The following is a 25621-nucleotide window of genomic DNA, read 5'->3' as shown; positions in this document are numbered from 1 at the left end:
TGATGGAAATAGGGTTTATCAACAATTTTTTTTCAATCTGGTGCTTACAAACTGGGTATCTTCATTGCTGTTCTCAACACATACATCTAATCTGAATGTCTGGTAATGTGTCGTTTTTACACCTTTAAACTATTACCAAAATAACATTTGCTGCATGTATGTCCTTTGGCCATCTCTTGTCAGTTAGTGTCATGTTTAACCTGTCAGATGGATATAGTCTGTTTTAACAGCTATTATCATAAAATGCCTTTAGAAATTTATTTGCAACCTGTATATTTTGTTGTGGATGAATTATGTGGGAAGCTAGAGTGTTTCTGTACCAATAGCAATAACGACCCATGCTATGGCCATGCCATGATAATTTTCGGTCCTTCACAGAAAACATGCCTGGCATATGTTACCATGGTCCAGGATTTATTGACACAGGTTGATCATAAGCTGAATAATCCAACCACATTTTTGTTTGGAAGTGGAAAGAAATAATAGAAATTGCATTAATTGCAATGTGTAAAAAGAGTTGAGATACGGTATTATAATTTTGCCGCATGTCATTGTGGTATATATAATGTCTTGATTGGTGAATACGTTTAGTTTGTGACTTTATTTGAAGCAGAAATAATATGTGAATGCTTCATTGAGCATAACTCCGACTGGGAACTACGCATTTCGTCCGAGCACATTATTGCACGCGTCATGCAAGCCATCTTAAATGGCCACCTAAACTGTCATTTGGCAACCTAAAACGCTGCCTAGGTTGCCCAGCTGGCAACAGGGAAAAAAGTTAAGTGAGAGCCCTGAGTCGGGTAGCACAGTGGCACAGCTGGTAATGCAGCCATCTCATAGTGCCAGAGACCCAGGTTCAATTGTAACCTCAGGTGCTGTGTGTGTGGAGTTTGTGCAATTCCCGTGACCATGTGGGTTTTCTCAAAGTGCTCCAGCTTCCTTCCATATCCCAAAGACTATGTTAACATAATACTCTGGTAATAGTATTATTAACTTATTTAATATAACTTATTATTAACTATTATAGGTACAGAAACAGCTCGACCAGAGGTGTAGCTAATTTTGATGCAATCTTCAGCACCCAAAAACTGATGTACTGTCTGGTCTCATAACCAGTTTGTGTTCGACACTTGCAATTGGAATTTTGGTCACTAGTACCAGAATCGAGCTTCAAAACGGAAACAATACATTTTGCACTTTAATTAATAAAACCTTTAATCATTTTTTGCACATTGCATTATTTGATGTTATTTTATTTACTGTAAATTCTATAAGCATTTAAGATGATTAATGAATACAAATGTGAATATTGCAATCTTGATTTTAAGAATTGTGTCCAAATTCTCCAGCAATTTCCGTCAACCTTAACCACACAATTCAATAGACAGCAACAGACTGCCTTTGTATTCGGCTATCCGCAAGTATGTCAAACCTCAAGGCCTGTAGTCCGTTAAAAACAATGTGTGGTAGGTCAAGAATTTTAACTTCATCAAGAATGCAGCTCCAATCAAAGCAAAGCCAGGACCAGAACAATGAATAAGCTTGTCCCAAGAACATTACAGAACATTCATATACAGTGAAACAGTAATTTATGTACAGAGAATATTTATCACAAGCAATTTCTTTCTTTATTTAGGATTTATAAACACACGGAAATGATACAGGACAAATTGATAGATCTTAAGAGTGACTGGTCCGATTACTCCAATTAAGATTTTTTTTAACTATTGAGATAATTAGTCCATTGGTTTTAATTTTACAAACTTCAAGATTTAGAAATCGTTTCAATAGATTGGAAAATATGGAGACCATCAGACAGTTAGCTTAACATTTGTCATAGAGAACACCATCCTTCAACCATACAGGGAACAGGACAGTCCTTTCAGGTTAGACAAAGATTCACATTCACATGCATCTCTTCTAACCTCATCTACTGCACCCAGTGTTATCGATTTGGGCTCCTGTACATCAGCAAGACTAAACATACTCAGCGACCGTTTCACTGGACACTTGCGCATGGTCCGCCAAGACCTACGAGATCTCTCGATTGCCAACCATTCCAACATTCCTTCCCATGTGGACTTTTCTGTCCTGGGTCTCCTCCATTGTCAGAATGAGGCCACATGTAAATTGGAGGAATGGCACCTCATATTTTGCTTGGGTAGCTTACAACCCAGCAGTATCAAATTTTAAACTGCTCCTCCCCTCCCACCTTGCCCCCTTCCTCCACCTTGGTTGTTTTACCAGTTCCACAGTTCTCTACTTTGTTTCCCTCTTGAGATTACACCTGTCCAAGATAAATTGTGGCCGGCCCCGATTGGTCTTGGTCGTTTCTCACCTTCAGACCTTTTCCCACACACCCATTTATATAAGGCTGTGGTGCATTCTGCCTGTATTCGTGGTCTCCTTATTTAATGCACGGGCTATATAAACTAGGCAATTATTCTCAGAGTTTGAAAGAGCAAGTTGAGACAATTGAAACGTACACGATCTTGAAGGTTTTTGACAGAGTAGATTTATGTATTGTGGAAATGGGTGAGATTTCGGGTCGAGAGCCTTTTAGAAATATAGAAACATAGAAAATATGTGCAGGAGGAGGCCATTCGGCCCTTCGAGCCAGCACCGCCATTCATTGTGATTATGGCTGATCGTCCCCTATCAATAACCCGTGCCTGCCTTCTCCCCATATCCCTCGACTCCACTAGCCCCTAGAGCTCTATCTAACTCTCTCTTAAATGCATCCAGTGACTTGGCCTCCACTGCCCTCTGTGGCAGGGAATTCCATAAATTCACAACTCTCTGGGTGAAAAAGTTTTTTCTCACCTCAGTCTTAAATGACCTCCCCTTTATTCTAGACCTCCCCTTCTTCATTATTAAATGACCTCCTTTTCTTCAGACAAAGCGACCTAAAACGTCACCCATTCCTTTTCTCCGCTGAGTTACTCCAGCATTTTGTGTCTATCTTCAGTCTGCAATAATTTTGACATGGCTTATCTGGGCAATTACCCCTTTGTCTACCCAAAATTATCATCACAAGCAACATATTACCAGAGCAATTTTTAACATCTCATTTCCCGTGACAAATGTCATACATAACATTGAACAAATCATCAACAATCCTATCAGAGAAAAACCTTCATAGTTTAATGAATGCTTAGTGAGTAGTCCAGCCCCATGTTTTATAGACAATAGGTGCAGGAGTAGGCCATTCGGCCCTTCGAGCCAGCACCGCCATTCAATGTGAACATGGCTGATCATCGCCAATCAGTATCCCGTTCCTACCTTCTCCCCATGTCCCCTGACTCCGCTATCTTTAAGAGCCCTATCTAGCTCTCTTGAAAATATCCAGAGAACCAGCCTCTATTGCCCTCTGCCTAGAGGCAGAGAATTCTACAGACTCACAATTCTCTGTGTGAAAAAGTGTTTCCTCATCTCCGTTCTAAACGCTTACCACTTATTCTTAAACTGTGGCCCCTGGTTTTATATTTAGTTTAATTTAAAATCAAAACCCAAGCCAGTTTGAGACCAAATAACAAAATGTAACATATTTAACTACTATAATGAAAAGTAAAGAGTTCATAGTTCATTGCATGATCAACTGGATAATTTCTCAAAACTAAAGTATTTCAGCAAATGGCACAAACCTGCTATTTCTGTACATGACTGTATGAAATAATGAAAGATGCTAACATTGACGGTGACAAAAGTTGTGATATAACTGACATCCCCCACCCCTCTCCCCTCCCCTATACCTTTCTAGTCACTTTAATTTTTCAGCAACGCAGAACAAGATATAACACATGTGTTTAGAGATACAGCGCTGAAAGAGGTATTTTGGCCCACCGAGTCCACACCAACTAGCAATCCCCACACATTAACACTACCTCAGACACACAAGACAATTTTACATTTATACCAGGATATCAGGATCGAATCCGGGTCTCTGGTGCAGTAAGGAAGTTGCTTCGCCGCTCCGCCACCGTGCATGAATAACTTTTACAATTTCAGAATTTCAAAAAAAGTTAAAATAGAAAAGTGAGACAAGACAAATTAATTTCCGAAAGTCAAAGCATTATTGAAAGTAGCATCAAACAAGCAGAACAATCAGGATTACAACGAACTGCAGATCCTGGTTTACAAAAAACGACAAAGTGCTGAAGTTACTCAATAGGCCAGGCAATACTGGTGGAGAACATGGTTAGCTGATGTTTCAGGTTGGGACCCTTCTTCAGACTGATGACAAATCAATCATTCACGCCAGATAAGCCAAGGGGACAGGCGAGAGGATGAAGAAGGGAACATTTTGGGCACAGAAATTGCTGGTTGTGAATAGAAAATACAGGCACAACAGTCTTGAGTTAAAATAATGCATGCCTCTTGGAAGGTTAAAAAAATGAGAAGGAGATTACCCATTTAGGATTAATCAAGACCATGATTAATTTTTAATTCAACGTACTGGTAGAATGGAAGCAAATGGTAGCCCATGAGCACAGAGAGATGATAGGTGAAAGTTATGAATTAAGACAAGGCAAGTATCGTCGTCATCATGGCTATCCCTCAAGGTCGAGGTTGATGGTCTACATTCTGTGGTTTTTATGGACTCTCAGGTGGCTTATGTCCAATCCTGGCTTTGAAAGTTCTTCGACATTCAGGACAGGTAATTCCAGATGGCAGATTGCGCTTTGGTTGTTGCTGCCTCTCTTTCCATTTTCTTCTCTTTTCTTCTAGACAATAGACAATAGGTGTAGGATTAGGCCATTCGGTCCTTCGAGCCAGCACAGCCATTCAATGTGATCATGGCTGATCATCCCCAATCAGCACCTCATTCCTGCCTTGTCCCCATATCCCCTGATTCTGCTATTTTAAGAGCCCTATCTAGCCCTCTCTTGAAAGCATCCAGAGGACCTGCCTCCACCGCCCTCTGAGGCAGAGAATTCCACACTCACCGCTCTCCATGAGAAAAGGTGTTTCCTCGTCTCCATTCTAAATGGCTTACTCCTTATTCTTAAACTGTGCCCCATGGTTCTGGACTCCCCCAACATCCGGAACATGTTTCCTGCCACTAGCGTGTCCAAGCCCTTATATGTTTCAATGAGATGCCCTCTCATCCTTCTAAACTCCAGAGTGTACAAGCCCAGCTGCTCCATTCTCTCAGCATATGACAGTCCCGCCATCCCGGGAATTAACCTTGTAAACCTACGCTGCACTCCCTCAATAGCAAGAATATCCTTCCTCAAATTAGGGGACCAAAACTGCACACTAGGGCTCTGTACAACTGTAGAAGGACCTATTTGCTCCTATATTCGATTCCACTTGTTATAAAGGCCAACATGCCAGTCGCTTTCTTCACTGCCTGCTGTACTTGCATGCTTACTTTCATAGACTGATGTACAAGGACCCCCAGATCCCGTTGTACTTCCCCTTTTCCCAACTTGATGTCATTTAGATAGTAGACAAAATTGCTGGATAAACTCAGCGGGTGCAGCAGCATCTATGGAGCAAAGGAAATAGGCAACGTTTCGCACCATAGATGCTGCTGCACCCGCTGAGTTTCTCCAGCACTTTTGTCTACTATCTAAATGTTCTAATTCTAATTCTGCGCATCTCTAGGCTTCGAAGGTCACTATTCCTTCTTTGATGATGGTTTGCCAGAGTTTCCTGTCCTTGGCATTGATTTCCCAATTGTCGATGTCGATTTCACATTTCTTCATGCTAGCTTTTAAGGCGTCTTTGAATCTCTTCTTTTGTCCGCCTCTTTTACGTTTGCCTTCTTTAAGCTGGGAGTAGAAGGTTTGCTTTGGTAGACGCTTGTCTTCCACCCGAACAACATGACCGACCCACCTTAGTTGGTTCTTGATGACGAAAGCTTCAATGCTAGACGTTTTCGCCTCATTCACAACGTTCTCTCTTCGCAACTGATATTTAAGCTGCGCCGAAGACATCGTTGATGGAACTTTTCAAGTGTTTTCAGATGCCGTAGGTATGTTGTCCAGATTTCTGATGCATACAGGAGCATTGGAGTCACCACTGCCTTGTACACTAACATTTTGGTGTCTGTTCGGATGTCACGATTTTGAAAGACTCGTTTGAAGACGTCCAAAAGCTGTTCCAGCACACTTCAGACGATGTTGGATCTCATCATCAAGGTCAACATTGGAGGAGAGGTGACTTCCAAGGTATGGAAAGTGATCCACATTTTCCAGAGTTGTTTCACCAAGTTGAATTGACGGTTCTTTCCGAATTGTCTCAGTTCGTGATGATTGGTAGATAACCTGAGTCTTCTTGGAGTTGATGGTAAGTCCAAGTTTTGTGTATGCATTGTTGAAGGCAGTCAGGGTCTGTTGCAGATGATTTTCTGAGAGAGCTGCAACACAGTTGTCGTCTGCGTATTGGAACTTGATGAGGGAGGCAAGTATACCACACGATCAAATAGGCCATTATAGTTGCAAACATTCTCATTCAGTCCCAAATTATTGCAACAGCGCAGAGAGGTCAAAGACAATGAAATGGATCTGGGAGGCCCAGAAACATCAGTCACTGATCCCCACAAAAGTAGCTAATTGTTTTAATATGAAAGGCCCATTTCATCAGCCCTCTACATCCTGGAGTGCAAATGACATTGTCTAAGTGTTCACTGGGATTTGTGCATCACAGAGAAGAACCTGACACCAAAACGCTGACGGCCTTCATCAGCTGACAAAGCAAGATAGGGCGTATTGATAACAAATGATTTTTAACTGCTTTTATTAAAATAGATTCGAATACCATTAAAATCTAAATTACTTTAGTTTAGTGATAATCGTGGAATAAGGCTGTTCACCCCACCAAGTCCACGCCAACCATCGATCACCCATACATTAGCTTTATGTATCCCACATGCATTCTAAATAAAAATTCTATGTTAACCCATTTTCACATCCTACATAGCAGGGGAAATTTCCAGAAGCCACAAACCTACATATTTTTGGAATGTGGGAGCAAACTGGAACACGCAGAAAAAACCCACACGGTCACAGAGAGAACATGCAAATTCCACACAGGTCATCTGCAGAAAGGTTTGAACTTGGGTCTTTGACGCAATGAAGCAGCAGTTTTATTGCTGCGCCACTGTGCCACCCTTAGAAAATAATTTTCAGTTAAAGACAAGTCATTCATAATTAATAATAGTAAAATATGTTCAAGCCTTTTCCTCTTAGCCAGTTGCTTCTTATTCCATAACCAGACAATACATACTCGCATACCAAAAACCAATGGGGGTCTCAGATTCTGCACTAAACAGAAAGAACCAACTGATGCAGCCTCTTGACATTTGTCACCGAATTCTGGACATAGGGCAATTTAAATTTAATACAGGTGGAGACAAGGTGCGGGTTGCTATCACAACTTAATTTTATTTGTTGCACCAACATAGGTTTAGATGGTGGCACGTAGATGAGAAATAAGAAGAAAATCCATCAGGGATTTCCCAAATATTCCAGCAGATAAGGATAGCTATTGTAGGGAACTCCCTGACAAAGGCTAAACCTGCCAACCATGCCTGCAATGAGATAAACAAGCAGAAAAGACACAAGAGATTGCAGATGTTGAAATCTGGACCAACCCAAAGTATCAACAATTTCTTCACCACCATCACCCACCCTCCATCCCCCAACTGAATTACATGATCAATTGGATAATATTTCCCAAAACTAAGTATTTCAGCAAGTCAGAAACCTGCTACGATTTAATTTTGTACACAACTGTATGAGATAATGAAAGATGCAAACGATGTTGGTAGGCTGTGGGCCGAGGAGCCAAATTACATGAAATTTTCACATATTGTGTAAAAATATTTATATAAATCACCCCTGAAACTCGATATGAAGAAGACTTGCACATTTATATTAAATTAGAGAAAAACGGAAAAATGTCGGGTATTTTTTAGTCCATTCAAAGCACGTTTAACATTGAGTTGTCTACCAGTTGGCCAATCACACGCTGTTCTGTTTTGTTCTATGGTAAGACACAAAATGTTCAGCGGATGAGGCAGCATCTCTATGCGACGTTTCGGGTCGAGACATTTCTTCAGTCTCGACCCGAATAGTCGCCCATTCCTTCTCTCCAGGGATGCTGCCTCACCCGCTGAGTTACTCCAGCATTTTGTGTCTACCTTCGATTTAAACAAGCAGCTGCAGCTCTTTCTTACACACGGTTTTGTTCTATGTTATCTGGGGGTTAGTCGGTCCTCCATCGCCCGTCTCCAGATGGTACAGAATGCAGCTGTTCGTCTCTTGACAGGCACACGAAAGCATGATCATGTTTCTCACCTTTTGGCCTCTCTCCACTGGCTGCCTGTTCAGTATAGGATTCGTTTTAAAATCATTTTATTTACTTTTAAATCCCTAAGCATTTTGTGCCCCGTCTACCTATCGAGCTTTACCCAAGCAGCTGTCAGATGATCTTTCTTACGGACAGAGGGGACCGTGCCTTTGCTGTGTCGGCTCCGAGATTGTTGGAATGAATTGCCTCTGCACGTTACCCTTCTCTAGCTGTTTTTAAATCACTCCTGAAGAAATATCTAAAATCATGGCCTTTGTAAACCAGTGAGGTGTCGAATTGTTTATTACTTTATTTGCAGTTTAGCGTTGTTTCTACTTGTGTTTTATGTTTTTTTAATTTATTGTTTGATTTTTTATTTTTTATGCGCATCGTGTTAGTTGTATGTTCTGTTGTTCTGCCTTGTAAAAGCTTTTTTCTTTTTGGCGTACAGCACTTTGGTCATTGGTTGACAGGTGCTTAACAAATAAATTAGATTATTATATATTATGTTAATTACACTTGGCAAGCCAAAATCTATAAAATCATCTTTAAAAATCATGTCGTATGTACTTTATTTGCAGTATAGAATCCATCTACCCGTCATCTTTTGTTTTATTTTCCAACATCTCTTCTGATTTGTAAAAGATTTATAAAAGATGGCGAAGATAAGGCATCCAAATAAATCAGATTGATATAACATTAATAAGAAAAGTACTGAGTTGCTAAAATGAATGCATATGATCATAAAAGTATCCTTATTATCTTCCTGACATCCTTTCATTTCACTTTGTAGCTAAAACATTTGAAGTAAAGAAGAGAATGTTCTCATTTTTGTATCAAGTACAACTGCTTTAAATACAGAATTAGAAGTATGTACAGATGAAAGAGCAACATGTGGGAATTCTACACTAAAAAAAAAATTAGGCGAAACACACACACACACACACACACACACACACACACACACACACACACACACAGCTGGACTAACTCAGCGGGAGTATCTCTGGAGACAAGGAATGGGTGATGTTTTGGGTCGAGACCCTTCTTCAGACAGAGAGTCAAGGGAGGGGAAGAGATAAGGATGTGCAAGGAGTGAGAACATGACATCAAAGGGGGTGGAGATCAAGGTAAATGTAGAATACATTTTACATTACTTGAAGTTAGAGGTCAATGTTCATACTGAGCTGTGTAAGCTGCCCAAACGAAATATGAGGTGCTGTTCCTCCAATTTGCTCTCGGTCTCACTCTGACAATGGAAGAGGCCCAGGACAGAAAGGTCAGTGTGGGAATGGGAGGGGGAGTTAAAGCATTTAGCAATCTGGAGATCAGGTAGGTTTAGGCAAGCCGACCGCCGAGCCTGCACTTGGTTACACCGATATATAGGAGTTCACAGCTGGAACAGCAGATAAAGTAGATGAGGTTGAAGGAGGTACAATTGAACCTCTGCCTCACCTGAAAAAACTACCGGGGTCCTTGGACGGTTGAGGGAGGAGATATTGGGACAAGTATTGCATCTCCTGCAGTCGCTGGGGAAAGTACTTGGGCAAGGGGTGGCTTGGGTGGGAAGGGACGGGTTTACCAGGGAGTAGCGGAGGGAACAGTCTCTGTGGAACACGGAAAGGGGTGGAGATGGGAAGATGTGACCAGTGGTGGGATCCCATTGGAGATGGCAAAAATGTCGGAGAAATATGTACTGTATGCGACGGCTGCTGGGGTGAAAGGTCGGGACTCTGTACCCTTTGCGACTGGGGGGAGGGGGAGCAAGAGCAGAGTTGTGGGATATCAAGGAGACCCAAGTGAGGGCCTCATCTATGATGGAAGAGAGGAACCCGTTCCCTTAAGAATTACGACATCTAAGATGTACTAGTTCACATTTGGAAAACAATAATGGAAGATCCCCTCCCAGTCCACGTCCCACCCCTAAACATGTTCATGTTTCAGAGCTACTTTGCAAAGACTTCTGGATCACCACATCTTGGATCCCCATTTCTATTTAATTTGTGATTATTTTCCGGATTCTGGTGGTCTCAATCAAATAGTCCAGGTATCTTCCTACTTTATTTGATGTTACAATTTCTCTAACTTGGCTCACAGCTTCACAAGGTTCAGCATGTTTATTGTAGATATGATTTCTGATCTTGATCATTATGTTGCATCTATAATATCACCTGGTCTACATTCCCATCAAATCGTGTTTTATACATTTAATACATTGTTTATTAATCTCTAGTTTGATCTTGTAGTGATTTAGGTTATTTAGGTAAGTTACTTTACATATTTGTAGCTTTTGTGTGCCAAAGTTTTAAAAAACACACACTACATTGACTTGCATTAGACAGAATTAATATATTACCTAATGCAAGCACGAATAATAGATATATCAAGAGTAGCAGCTCTTTTCCCCCATGCATCAACTTTCCATGCTGACCATATGACTTTCATACACGATTAGAATCCATTTGGAATTGTACATTGTGTGATCACCTTATCAACATTGTATTATTACTTATCTACATTTTGCCCTTCAAATTTGCTCCCTGACCACCTGTTAGGTTTCACCCTTCAGCAATACATCAAAGTTTACCTCACCATTACCACCTTCAACCCCCGACTGACCCTGTGATATCAGGCTACTTATTGGCGTACAGTGCTGGTATAATCTGATATTTTTTCCAATGAAATACACTGTTTTTAGTCCCTAAGATGTATTTTCCTTAGCTACCAGTTCCATTCTCTCTTTGGCCATTGCAACAAGTTGGATCTTGATATTTATACTCTGCATACTATTTGACCTTCAGTTCAGTCCAATCCCATGGTCTCTCCACCCTTCTAACTTTAATATTAGACTTTGCCTGGTGTCCTTCTATGACCTGATGATTCAGGTTTTCTTGTTGGTGCTTAAATGTGAGAGCCTCTGCCCCACCAGCCTTCAGGGCATCACATTCCTGTGCCCTACCATGCTCTGAATGAAAAGAATATATCTCCAGCTAGAAAGGTTCTGTGGTCTGGCCGCCTCTGTTGATAACTTTCTTTGTTCAACCACCGGTGACTATGCAGTCAGCTGTGAAATTCACCACCCCGGTTCCCCATCATTCACTATTTATTTTCGGCTATTGCCTAGTGTCTGTTATTTTGTCCGATTTACGCTCCCTTGACGTGATCTGGAAATGAAGGTATATTTATGAATATAAGAAGTTATTGAGACTTACTGGAGGCTTCAAAAACAGGTGCTTTGGACCACCATACCCATACCCACCATTGAATACCCATTTGTATTATTCACATTTTTAGAGGAGGAAATAAGTAAGAACAGTGATAGCTTCAAGAATAATAAGGTTGTAATGGTGGGGGCAATTTTAACTTTCTGAATATCAGCTGTGACTGGCATTGTACTAAGGGCTTGGACGGGCTGAAATTTGTTAACCGTGTTCAGGAAATCTTTCTCAATCAAGATTTTATCAATTAAAAATAAATTGGATAGTTATATGGACGGGAAAGGAATGGAGGGTTATGGTCTGAGTGCAGGTAGATGGGACTAGGGGAGAATACGTGTTCGGCACGGACTAGAAGGGCTGAGATGACCTGTTTCCGTGCTGTAATGGTTATATGGTTATAGTATGGAACATCTCATCCTGGGCACAGATGCGACATAGACGGAGGAATTGGAGTAGGGGATAGAGTCTTTGCAGGAGGTAGGGTGAGAAGGAGTGTAGTCTAGATTGCTATGGGAGTCAGTACGTTTATAAAAGATTTCAGTCGATAGTCTATTTTCTGTGATGGAGATGGTGAGATCAAGAAATCAGATATCAAAGATGGTCCAAGTGAATTTGAGTGCAGGATGGAAATTAGTAGTAAAGTTGATGAAGTCTGTGAGTTCTGCATGGGTGCAAGAGGTAGCACCAATGCAGTCGTCAATGTAGAGGGAGAGTTCAGGGATAAGGCCAATGGACGCCTGGAACAGGGATTGCTCGACGTACCCTATACCGAGGCAGGCATAACTGGGGCTCATGCGAATGCCCATGGCTATTACGCCTTGGATTTGGAGGAAGTAGAAGGAGTCGAAGGAGAGGTTGTTAACGGCAAGGACTGCTAGACGGAGGAGAGTGTTAATAGAGGGAAATGGTCTGGTTCTTATACTCAATACGCTGACTGATGAAGGTCAATGTGCCAAAAGACATCTTGAGCACCATATCCATGCCACTTGAGGAACTATGTAGCCAAATGCCTAGATCTGCTGGGCAACACTCCACAGGGCCCTGCCATTCACTGTGAAAGTCCTGCCCTGGTTGGACTTCGCAAAATGCATCACCTCACACTTATTAGCATTGAACTCCATTAACCATTCTTTAGCCCACCTGATCCAAGATCCTGCTGTAATTTTTGATAACCATCTACGATACGACCCAGGCACCAACCACCCTCTTTCCAAAAAAGAACTTGCTCTGTATCTCACCTTTAAACTTTGCTCCTCACAACCTTAAATCTATGCACTCTCGCCTTTGAAATTCTCCAAATATCATCCTTCAGTTCTCACCCTAATAATCCATCAACCCATTTATGTATCCATGCGTATGTTTTTCAGGATCTCCATTTACTCCATTTCCTTTGATTTCTCACAGGCCACTCTTTCCCCCTCCATTAAAAGTGGTTTGCCAAAATCTAGACATAAATTATATTCAACCCCATATGTCAGAGATGTGCCCTCTCATTTATCCATCTCCATAAATTAACGTGCCTCTATAAAGGATGCCATCAGTAAGCTGGAGTGTAAAGGGCCTGTCCCACGAGCATGTGACCTGCATGCGGCAAGCGCGACCAAACCGGAAGCGGGGGCCGTGAGGAGGTCGAGTGATCCCCGTACAGGGCCGGTCCCACCAGCATGCGCCTGCATGCGGCGAGCGCGACCAAACCGGAAGCGGGGGCCGCGCGGAGGTCGAGTGAGTGACGTGAAGTTCGAGCGAAGTCCACGGAAAGTTTGCTTGTGACGTACGGTGTCAAGACGCTGCGTATGCCCGTCGAGGCGGTGCGCACGGCGTTCGAGGCGGTGCGCACGGCGTCGAGGCGGGCCGGCAGGCCGTTGCCGCGCGGAATGTTTGAACGCGGTCAGTTTTTCGGAGCCCCGCGCGATGTCAGGACCAGCTCCGCACAACTCCATACGGCTCCGGCGATCTAAGTGGGACCGGCCCCGCGAGGCCGTACAGCTCAAGCGACCACGTTAGATCGCGCTTGCCGCATGGTGTCGCTTGCTTGTGGGACAGGCCCTTAACATCTCTTCATCTAATTCATGTGGCAGAAAGACTGGCAGAATTTGCACTATTGCCAATTTTTACTTTTACCCATTTGCACCATTACCCAATTTTTACCCATCTCCTCTGCTCACATCTATCTATCCCCACATTAAGTCTGTCACCTTGTACCTCTTACACTTCCTTTAAAATTAGAATCTTAGAACAGTATAGCACAGGAACAGGTCATCCAACTCAGGAGTTTGTACATTCTTCCCGTGACCTGCGTGGGTTTTCTCCAAAATCTTCCGTTTCCTCCCACACTACAAAGACGTACAGGTTTGTAGGTTAATTGGCTTGGTATAAATGTAAAATTGTCCCTATTGTGCGTAGGGTAGTGTTAATGTGCGGGGATCGCTGCTCGGTGCGGACTCGGTGGGCCGAAGGGCCTGTTTCTGCGCTAAGCTTTTCTCCAGAGATTCTATCTGACCCGCTGAGTTACTCCAGCTTTTTGTCTGATAATTTCAATTCCACATTTATCTGGCCTTTAACCTTTAATTGAACACAGTATTTTGCCGCCGCCTACTCTGCCCAAAGACCGGGCATCCGATTTAGGTCTTTCGTTGTCTCAATACGAGCGACGAGGGGGTTCAACAAATCTTAATATTCTTAAAGATAGACATATCTTCCTAAATACAAATATTCCCAAATCCTTTTCCATTCTCCATCAGTAAACGTTTGGTAATTTCCTTCCCCCACAAGAAATTCACTCCAGCGGCTTGTGGACCGCACTGGGATACATCGAATCACACCCATCCTATTTAGCCGGGTCCATGCTGACTACCAGCGCTTTATAGGGAACAGATCGGATTTCGTCCTCTTAAAGCAGATTAGGTGAGTTGGCAATTTGCGCCCACCGCTTTATGCAAGCCTGTGCCCCAGGGTTTTCAGGCCCAGTGGACCCCAGCAACTGATCCCAAAGCTGCTGTAAACCCAAAGCAGCGAGGCGAGGCCGAGCCCGCGACAAAGCCTGAAGATGAAAGAAAGCGGCGTGCGAGTAAAAGGCGCCGCTGGTTACTTCAGCAACCGTCTCAGGCGTTTAACCGGACCACTAACCACACAAATAACATGGTGAAAAAGGGAACGGGGCTCACCCAAAGGACATCATCGCGACGCCTGCTGCAGAAAGCGTCCATGCCACCGCCGCACCGCCACCGCCGCCGCCGCCGCCGCCTTCCTCTGAAGGAATTGCACCTCCCCTCAGCGGCTCTGCGCTCACTCCATGCAGTCTCGATTCATCAGCCGCAGGCAGCGCAGGGGTTAATCCTCGTCCTGGGGAGAAGCCACGCACCAAAACTTCAGCTCAACACTGCCAAGCTGGCTGCACTAGAAAATAAAACCACCCATTAATTATTTCACATTAGCATAAGCGTGCGTACATTCTTCACAGGGAGCACAACATCTCTGAATCATTGTCACAATATTTATTCATGTGTTTTATAGTCAATGCCTACTATGTTCTGTTGTGCTGAAGCAAAGCAAGAATTTCATTCAGGGACACACGACAATAAACTCACTTGAACTTGAACTTGAACAATTGTTGAATGTAGCTGCACCGCATCTCTCAGCCCAAGTCTATTTCTTGGTTATTTACCAGGAAGCATTCTCTCTCCATAAAGACGCGACCAATGACACTTAACTTCAAATGTCATTTAAGTAATCTGTCTTCTTAGGCACTCCTCCAGAGTTCAGAACAATTTATTTCCATTACAGTTTTGAGGATACTGAAGTTACTGATGAAGTCAGATGGGTAGTAGGTTAGGTTTATTATTGTCACGTGTACTGAGATGCAGTGAAAACAGATAATACTATATGTAGGTACAATCATGTCAAACTCAAGTATAATAGGCAGAGCAAATTGAAAGATACAGAGTGCAGAACATACCTGTAGTTCAAAATATATTTCTCAGCATTGTAGTGAAACAATTAGTAATTGTGCTAAAGATAGAAACAAAACACTGGACTAACTCAGCGGGACAGGCAGCATCTCTGGGGAGAAGGAATGGATGACATTTCGGGTCAAGACCCTTTTTCAGATGCAGACTGGATCTAAAGAAGGGTCTCAACCTGAAACATCATAGATTCTTTCTCTCCAGAGATGCTGTCTGTCCCGCTGCGTTACTCCAGTATTTTGTGTCTACCTTCGGTATAAACCAGCATCTGCAGTTCCTTCCTAGAAATTGTGCCAGATTTACAAGTAGAAAAGAGTTTAAAAGAGTAGAGCAATTCTATATAATGATAGTAGAACCTCCTCTGGGACCAGCCGCAAAGAATCGCCATGCATTGTCACCATCTCAACAGTCACAAGGGTTTAAACTAGTGTTGGGCCTACAGACCCTGCCACTGCTAGCACAGAAGTGCTTGTTGGGATGTGTAGATGGGTAATTCGAAAGGTGGTGTGTTCCTTTAAAAGTAAAAAAGCTGCAGGTGCTGTTGACTGAATACTGAATACTCTGTACAGAATACTGAGTTCATGTCATAGGAGCAGAATTTGGCCATTCGGCCCATAGAGTCTACTCCGCCATTTAATCATGGCTGATCTATCTTTCCATCTCAACCCCATTTTCCCGCTTTCTCCCCGTACCCTTTGACACCCTTACTAATCACGAACCTGTCAATCTCCACTTTCAAAATATTCAATGATGGCCTACACAGCTATCTGTGGCAAATAATTCCACTGATTCAGCATTCTCTGGCTAAATAAATTACTCATCTCCTTTCTACAGGTACATCCTTCTATTCTGAGTTCAACAATTTCAGATAACCAGCATTTCCAGTTAGTCATAGAACAGGTTAGATCTGTTGGCAAATCGTCCAAATGTTACAATAACTGTTACAGATTTGCCTGACGATGGGTGTTTCCAGTTTATTTTTTATACATGTAAGAAGGAACTGCAGATGCTGGATTAAACCGAAGATCGGCACAAAACAGCTGGAGTAACTCAGCGGGACTCCATGTGTGACATTTTAGGTCGAGACCCTTCTTCAGTCTGAGTTACGCTGCCTGTCCTACTGAGTCACTCCAGCTTTTTACGTCTATCTTCTATTTTTTATATATTTGAGCAAGAAACCAATTGCTGGAGGCAGAATCTAGGAGGGAAATGGACCGATGACATTTTGTGTCGGGACCGAAGAAAGACACAAAAACCTGGAATAACTCAGTGGGACAGGCAGCGTCTCTGAAGAGAAGGGATGGGTGATGTTTCGGGTGGAGACCCTTCTTCAGACTGGTTAGGGATAAAGGAAACAAGAGATATAGACGGTGATGTGAAGAGATAAAGAACAATGTATGAAAGATATGCAAAAAAATAACATTGATAAAGGAAGCAGGCCACAAGGTTGATTGTAGGGTGAAAATGAGAAGCTAGTGTGACTTGGGTGGGGAGGTATAGAGAGAGAGGGAATGCCGGGGCTACCTGAAAAGAGAGAAATCAAAATTCATCCACTGGGCTGTAAGCTACCCAAGCAAAATATGAGATGCTGTTCCTCCAATTTGTGTTTAGCCTCACTAAAAAGAATGAAACTGAGGACAGAAATGTCTGTGTAGAAATGGGAAGCAACCGTGAGATCAGGTTGGTTCACGTGGGCTGAGCGATGGTGTCGGAACCCTCCTTCAGACTGATGAATTAGAGGGAAGATAGCTGATAGAGAGAGGTGAAGGTATGGGGTGGGACAAGAGTTGGTAAGTGATGGAAGAATCCAGGTGGGGAGAGGTTGATTTGCAAATGAGTCAGGCAGGGAGGGAAGGGTGGAAATAGTAACTGAGGGTGGAGGTAGAAAAGACCGAATGATGTACACTGTGGAATCTGATGAGGAAGTTAGTGGGGGAGAGAGAGGGATGGTGGATAGAAGGGATGGAGGGGGAGAAAATTAGGGTACCCTGTAGAGAGGGGTGGTCGATGAATGGATGAATGATGTGGGGATGTGGAAAAGCAATTGGGTAGTGGGGGCGAGGGAGTGGAAAGAAAGATATGCATGGGCACAGGGGGAAGCTGGGTACATAAGAAATGGGAGCCAGTTACCTGAATTTGGAAATTTCAATATTTATGCTTTTAGGTTGTAGGCCACCCAAGCAGGATATGAAGTACTGTTCTTCCATTTTCCATTGTCTCACTTTAGGCTTTACTTTAGACTTTAGAGATACAGCGCGGAAACACACCTTTGGCCAACCAGCGATCACCCCGCACACTAACACTATTCTCCACACCACAGACAATTTACAATTTTACCAAAGCCAATTAACCTACAAACCTGTACATCTTTTGGAGCGTGGGAGCACCCAGAGAAAACACACGTAAGTCATGAGGAGAACATGCAAACTCCAGGTCTCTGGCGCTCCACCATTACGCCACTGTACCGCCCCCTATGTCACAGTGCCGCCACTCCTATAATAAAGGAGACCAAGGACAAACAGCTTGGTATTGGAAAGGGAAGGGGAATAAAAAAGGCTAGCTACCAGGAGCTCCAGCTGGCACTGGAGGACAGAGTGCAAGTGATCAGCTAAGCAATCGTCTCAACGAAGTAGAGGTGACAGCATTAGGAGCACCAAATGCAACAGACAAGGTTGGAGGAAGAGCTGGGCTGTTCGGGTTACTGAATGGAGGTGAGGGAGGAATCTAGGGACACCTGCTGCAGTTACAAGGGAAAGTTCCTGGGGAGGGGGAGGAATGGGTGGAGAGGGGAGAGCGAACCAAGGAGTCACGTTGAGAAAGCAAAATAGGGTGGAAACAGGAGGATGTGGCTGCTGTTGGGATTCCAATGAAGTGGATGGAAATGTCAGAGATTGACGTGTTGGATGCAGAGGCTGGTGGGGCAAGAGGGGAGGAGATGAAATGAGGTGAAGAGGTAACTGCCCAGCTGCAGGTCCGGGCTCTGATGCTGCTGACGCTCCTACTCCAGTCTGCTTGAGGGGAAGATTTGGATTCACCACTAAATAAATTCCTCCTCCTCCTTATAAACCATATAACCATATAACAATTACAGCACGGAAACAGGCCATCTCGACCCTTCTAGTCCGTGCCGAACACATAATCTCCCCTAGTCCCATATACCTGCGCTCAGAACATAACCCTCCATTCCCTTCCCATCCACATAACTATCCAATTTATTTTTAAATGATAAAAACGAACCTGCCTTCACCACCTTCACTGGAAGCTCATTCCACACAGCTACCACTCTCTGAGTAAAGAAGTTCCCCCTCATGTTACCCCTAAACTTCAGTCCCTTAATTCTCATGTCATGTCCCCTTGTTTGAATCTTCCCTACTCTCAGTGGGAAAAGCTTTTCCACGTCAACTCTGTCTACCCCTCTCATCATTTTAAAAACCTCTATCAAGTCCCCCCTTAACCTTCTGCGCTCCAAAGAATAAAGCCCTAACTTGTTCAACCTTTCTCTGTAACTTAGTTGCTGAAACCCAGGCAACATTCTAGTAAATCTCCTCTGTACGCTCTCTATTTTGTTGACATCCTTCCTATAATTAGGCGACCAAAATTGTACACCATACTCCAGAATTGGCCTCACCAATGCCTTGTACAAACAGCTTGGTATTGGAAAGGGAAGGGGAATAAAAAAGATATGTTATTTTATTCTTAGGCGGAGCTCTCTTGTCCTAGACTCTCCCACAAGTGGAATCACCCTCTCCACATCCACTCGATCCAGGCCTTTCACTATTCAGTAAGATTGAATGGGGTCCCCTCTTATCCTTCTAATACCAGGAAGCGGTAAAATCTGCAAAAACAAAATACTTTTCCACCCTTATCTCCAAAAATGCTTATAACTCCAAGGTCCTTTTTAGCACCATCACCTCCATCATTTGTCCTGCCCCCAGCACCAGCTTAACTGGGTCCCCTGCTAAGTGCAAGGAATTTACTACATTTTTCACCAGCAAGGTAAAGAACATAAAAACGAATATTTCCCCTCCCGTGTCCTGGCTGTCTCATTGGTCTGTTCTTCAAAATTAGATTGTTTCCAATCCGTTACTCTACCCTTCCTTGTAAAACTGATCACCACCATGAAACCTACTACCTGCCCCCTCGACACTGTCCCCTCTGCCCTCCTAAAGGACTTCATTACAATAGCTGGTGCCAGCACCCTCCCCATTTTCAACAGTTCTCTGGCCACTGGCACTGTACCTACCTGCTTCAAGCATGCGGTGGTGCAGCCACTCCTGAAAAAACATAACTTCGACCCCACCTTGCCAAGCAACTACAGACCCATTTCTAAACTGCCTTTCCTCTCAAAAGCCCTTGAAAAGGTAATTTTAAGTCAACTTATGCCTTACCTTCACCAAAATACTATCTTGGAAATTTTCCAATCAGGTTTCAGGGCTCACCACAGCACAGAGTCTGCCTTGTTGAAGGTACATAATGATCTACTGCTCACCGTTGACTCCGGCGACTGTGCAATCCTGTTCCTTCTCAACCTCAGCACAGCATTTGATACTGTCGACCACACCATCCTAATTGACCGTCTCCGGTACGGGGTTGGTATTGATGGCATTGCCCTGAGATGGTTCATCTCCTACCTCAAAGGTGGGAGTTTCTCTACTAACATAGGCAACTCTTTCTCCTCCCCAGCTAGTCTCTGATGTGGGGTTCCACAAGGTTCCATCCTTGGCCCCATTCTCTTCTCCCTGTATATGCTCCTCTTAGGCCAAGTCATTGAAAGGCACGGCATTTCCTTCCATTGCTACGCAGACGATACACAACTCTATCTCCCCCTGAAGCCCAAAAAACAATCAAACCTGCTTAACCTTACCCGCCGCCTCGAGGATATAAGTGTTGGATGGCCCAGAACTTCCTCCAACTAAACGAGAGTAAGTCTGAGGGCATCCTTCTCGGCCCCTCCGACTCAATCAAAATGATAGCAGGCAGCCTTGGAAGACTTACCCCACTACTCAAACCTCACGTCAAAAACCTTGGCGTGATATTTGGCTCAGCACTGAAATTTGACAAACAAGTCAATGCCATGGTAAAAGCTAGCTTCTTTCAGCTTCGGGCGATAGCTAAAATAAAACAATTCCTCCAGTTTGATGACCTCGAAAAGATCATCCACACATTTATCTCCTCCCGCCTAGATTACTGCAACTCTCTTTACACTGGCATCAGCCAATCTTCCCTGTCCCGCCTGCAACTGGTCCAAAATGCCTCAGCGAGACTCCTGACGGGCACCCGAAAAAGGGACCACATTACCCCGATTCTGGCCTCTCTCCACTGGCTCCCTGTGCGGTTCCAAATAAATTTCAAGATCCTCCTTTATGTCTATAAAGCCCTCAATGGGCTTGTCCCCACCTACATCAAAAGTCTGCTTACCCACCACACCACCTTCAGGTCACTCAGATCGGCCGACTTGGGGTTGCTGAATATTTCGCGGTCCAGGCATAAGCTCAGGGGCGACCGCGCCTTTGCAGTTGCAGCTCCTATACTGTGGAACAGCATCCCTCTTCCCATCAGAACTACCCCCTCCATCGACTACTTTAAGTCGAGACTAAAAACTTATCTGTACTCCCAAGCCTTTTTTGACGTCCTCTGAGCGAGGGCTATATGTATATATGTATGTAGTTTGTGTGTTATACTATTCATATACCAAATGTAAAGCACTTTGGCCAACGAGAGTTGTTTTTTAAATGTGCTATATAAATAAATGTGACTTGACTTGAATGAGGTGTCCTCTCATCCTTCTAAACTCCAGCAAGTACAGGCCCAGTGCCGTCAAACATTCATCATAGGTTAACATAAAATCCGCTTGATCAGTCTCACAATTCCCCTCTAGATAATTACAAAAGTACATAGTGGTGTAATAGTAGATTTTGCCGAAACAGTACATTGAGTCGCCACATCTCTAGTGCCAATAAAGTTTCAAACTTCTTCTGAGTGCAGTCTTAACTTAGTCTTAAAGGCCCGTTGTCCTGGTGACTGCGATCCTCCTCTCTGACCACTGCATCCTGAAAGTGGCTCTGTCCAGCATCTATGGTTGGAAGGTGTAGGTAGGCAAACCAAGGAGTCACGTTGACAGTGATTTCCACAATAGCAAAAATGGGTAGAAACAGGAAGACATGATCGCTGCTGGTATTCCAGTGAAGAAGGGGGATATGTCAGAAATTGATGAGTTGGATGCAGATGGGGCAAGAGGGTAGGAGATGAAGTGAGGTAACTGCCCAGCCTCAGGTCCGGGTGCCAATGCTGCTATCGCTCCTTCTCCAGGCTGCTTGAGGGGAAGCCCGGCCCGGCCTGGTAAGCTGCCTCCCAGCAGTGAGACACTTGTGCTCGCAGTGGTGGCCACTGTAAGAGGGAGACAGCAACCTACAAAGGATCAACTTCAATGTGCAAGGCCACAACAATGAGTTTGAAGTATCGCTGGAGTAGACCACTGGAGGTCCTCCAGCAGCAGGGAGAATACTGAGATTAAATGCTGCTGGAAGTTCCACAGAAGTGGAAGAACATGTAGATTGGAGACAGCTTGGCGCAGCTATTCATGTTTCTTTGTTTTCTCAGTAATCTTTGTGTTTAATCAGACTGTACAAATAAAACAACCAATAACATGTTTGATAAAAAATATTTGGCATATTCATATCAAATATCACTAGCTGCTGCATTGTTTCTCAATACCTTGAAACAACCTGCATGTTTGGGTGTGGTAAATTTTTATATAACCCCTGTATCTGATGTTCAAGAATCTGAAATATTACAAATCATGTTTCCAATGGCTTTTACCAAATTATTGAGGAATTTTCACTGTGTTGTTGAGATAATCAAATTACAAAAAATAATAATGGATAATTAAACGAGGATAAAGCTGCCTTCAAAAAGCGAACATCAAGAAACTTCTAGATTGTTGGAAGTTTCATTTAGTTCACTCATGATCTTTTGCCATGTGTGTTTGTAGGTATAGAACAGATTGCTATCTTCAAGGAAAAATGTTAATCGTCCATTTTGAAAGAAAAACAAATGAAAACGAGTTTTCTTAAATGCCAACAGACTGAAAGGTGTTAAAAAGCACCCTTGGTGTTTATGTGTAAGAAGCTCTGAAAAAATAAATTACGAAGGAAAAATAACATTAGAAAGAGTGTTGGCTTCCAAGATAACAAATTAATTACAAGAGAAAAGACATCCTTCTGAAAGTCAGAGGAGAGGGAAACTAGAGATATGGAAGGATGTGTGAAAACAACAGATCAATGCAGAGCTGGAGAGGAGGAGGAATCACAGAGAGGGAGGAGCAAGAGAGTGTGTTGTAGAACTCTCATTGGAGAGTGGAGGAGAACTTCTACAAAGTAGGCATACCTTGAGCAGATTTCACAGTGGAGCAGAGAAAATGTATAGGAAGGAACTGCACATGCTGGTTTACACCGGGAATGCACAAAATGCTGGACAAGGGATATCTCTGGAGAGAAGGAATGGTTTATGTTTCGGGTCAAGACCCTTGTTCAGACTGAGAGTCAGGGGAGGGTGAAACTAGAGATATGGTAGGGTAAGGTGTGGAAACGACAGATCAAAGCAGAGCTGGATAACAGATGACATCTGGTTTCCCTCTCCCCTGACTCTTGGTCTGAATCCAACTCTACTTTGATCTGTCATTTTCATATCTTATTTTTCCATATCTCTAGTTTCCCTCTCCCCTGACTCTCAGTCTAAAGAAGGGTCTTGACCCGAAACGTCACCCACTACTTCTCTTCTGAGATGCTGCCTGTCCCCGTCTGTTGCTCCAGCATTTAATGTCTATTTTCTGAAATTATATACAGCCCTGGTGAGTCTGCACCTGGATTATTGTGCATAGGTCTGGCCTCCCTCCTTAAGAAAGGATATACGTGTAAAAGAGGGAGATGGGTGCAAGGGAGATTAATCAGATTAATTTCAAGAGATTAGTTGAATGTTCCATCAGGAAAATAAGCGGAGGCTAATAATAAGTCTTCAGTTTTCAGTACAATGAGAGATGATCTCAGAGAGGCACATGAAAATGATATAGGGTTTGGCAGGGTATCTAGATCTCAGAATCACAGAATCAAAATAAGAGATTTGGTCATTCAGTACGATGATGTGATTACATTTCCTCCTCACTCCTGAATTGAAGTTGTGTGGCTCCAAGTTCAGGGGTAAAGGTGATAAGAGGATGGGCAGAGTTTTTCAGGGTGGTACCTTGGTGTTATGTCTACTCCATAGCAAATCTGCCATGTTTATATCAACCACTTAATTCAAATTCATAGGGAATTTATTTCAGCCCATGATGGCAGTTTCTAATTATTCAACTTAGATGCCCAGGCTATTTTTTTTCAAAATACTAATGGAAGATTCTGATGCAAATAATATATTGGGCATGGACTCCAGCTAGTGGCATTCACTATTTTCCCTACTTAGTGAATCCACCCATTTCGGATGTAAATAGGCATTATCTTTCATTGAAGGTACACAAAAATGCTGGAGAAAATCAGCGGGTCCACAGCATCTATGGAGCGAAGGAAATAGGCAACGTTTCGGGCCGAAACCCTTCTTCAGACTGATAGGGGTGGGGGTTGGCGGGGAGAAGAAAGGAAAAAGGAGGAGGAGGAGGAGCCCGAGGGCTGGGTTAGGAAGGGGAGGAGACAGCAAGGGTTAACAGAATTGTGAGAAATCAATGTTCATGCCACCAGGATGCAGACTCTCTAAACGGAATATGAGGTGCTGCTCCTCCAATTTCCGGTGTTGCTCAGTCTGGCCGTGGAGGAGGCCCAGGACAGAGAGGTCGGATACGGAATGGGAGGGGGAGTTGAAGTACTGAGCCACCGGGAGGTCAGGTAGGTTAGTGCGGACCGAGCGGAGGTGTTCGGCGAAACGATCGCCAAGCCTACGCTTGGTCTCACCGATATAGATCAGCTGACATCTAGAGCAGCGCATGCAATAGATGAGGTTGGAGGAGGTGCAGGTGAACCTTTGTCGCACCTGGAACGACTGCTTGGGTCCTTGAATGGGGACGAGGGGGGAGGTAAAGCGACAGGTGTAGCATCTCTTGCGGTTGCAAGGAAAAGTGCCCGGGGAAGGGGTGGAGCGGGAGGGAAGGGAAGAATTGACAAGGGTTGCGGAGGGAGCGTTATTTGCAGAAGGCAGACAGGAGGGAAGATGGGAAGATGTGGCGAGTGGTGGGGTCACGTTGGAGGTGGCGAAACTGATGGAGGACTATTTGTTGTATGTGCCGGCTAGTGGGGTGAAAGGTGAGGACCAGGGGGACTCTGCCCTTGTTGAGAGTGGGAGGATGAGGAGAGAGAGAGCAGTGTTACGGGGTATGGAGGAGACCCTGGTGCGAGCCTCATCTATAGTGGGGGAGGGGAACCCCCATTCCCTGAAGAATGAGGACATTTGCGATGCCCTGGTGTGGAACACCTCATCCTGGGAGCAGATGCGGCATAGACAGAGGAATTGGGAATAGGGGATGGAGTCCTTACAGGAAGCAGGGTTGGAGGAAGTAGTCAAGATAGCCGTGGGAGTCAGTGGGTTTATAGTGGAGGTTACACAAGATAGCCGTGGGAGTCAGTGGGTTTATAGTGGATGTCGGTCAGAAGTCTATCACCTGCGATGGAGATAGTGAGGTCAAGGAATGGTAGGGAAGTGTCGGAAATGGTCCAGGTGTATTTGAGTGCCGGATGGAAGTTAGTGGTGAAGCGGATGAAGTCAGTCAGTTGTGTGTGGGTGCAGGAGGTGGCACCAAAGCAATCGTCGATGTAGCGGAGGTAGAGGTCGGGGATGGGGCCATGGTACGCCTCGAACAAGGATTGTTCGACGTACCCGACAAAGAGGCAGGCGTAGCTGGGGCCCATGCGCGTGCCCATAGCTACGCCTTGTATTTGGAGGAAATGGGAAGAGTCAAACAAGAAGTTATTGAGGGTAAGGACCAACTCCGCTAGGCGGAGGAGAGTATCAGTGGACGGGTATAGGTTGCTCCTCCGGTCGAGGAAGAACCGGAGGGCTTTGAGACCATCCTGGTGGGGGATGGAGGTGTAGAGTGACTGGACGTCCATGGTGAAGATGAGAGGATGGGGGCCTAGAGGATGGAATGTGCAGAGACGA

The 25621-nt window shown here is 44.0% G+C and overlaps 1 protein-coding gene across 2 annotated transcripts in view; it reads right to left on the bottom strand.

Moving 5' to 3' along the window:
* The window catches only part of abcc1 (ATP-binding cassette, sub-family C (CFTR/MRP), member 1), a 169919-nt gene that overhangs the window by 139169 nt on the left and 5129 nt on the right, over positions 1-25621 (bottom strand). Inside the window, exon 2 of one of the 2 annotated variants that reach the window (XM_055651875.1) lies at positions 14684-14915. In XM_055651875.1, coding sequence (XP_055507850.1) covers positions 14684-14725 — 42 coding nt within the window. In that variant the 5' untranslated portion in view covers positions 14726-14915. Of the gene's footprint in view, positions 1-14683; positions 15085-25621 lie in introns of those variants that run through there. The other variant, XM_055651876.1, reaches the window with a different exon arrangement.

Source organism: Leucoraja erinacea, chromosome 20 (assembly GCF_028641065.1).
Source record: "Leucoraja erinacea ecotype New England chromosome 20, Leri_hhj_1, whole genome shotgun sequence".
NCBI lineage: Eukaryota > Metazoa > Chordata > Chondrichthyes > Rajiformes > Rajidae > Leucoraja > Leucoraja erinaceus.
Note: the sequence above shows the minus strand (reverse complement) of the source record. Positions and strands in the feature narration are given on the sequence as shown.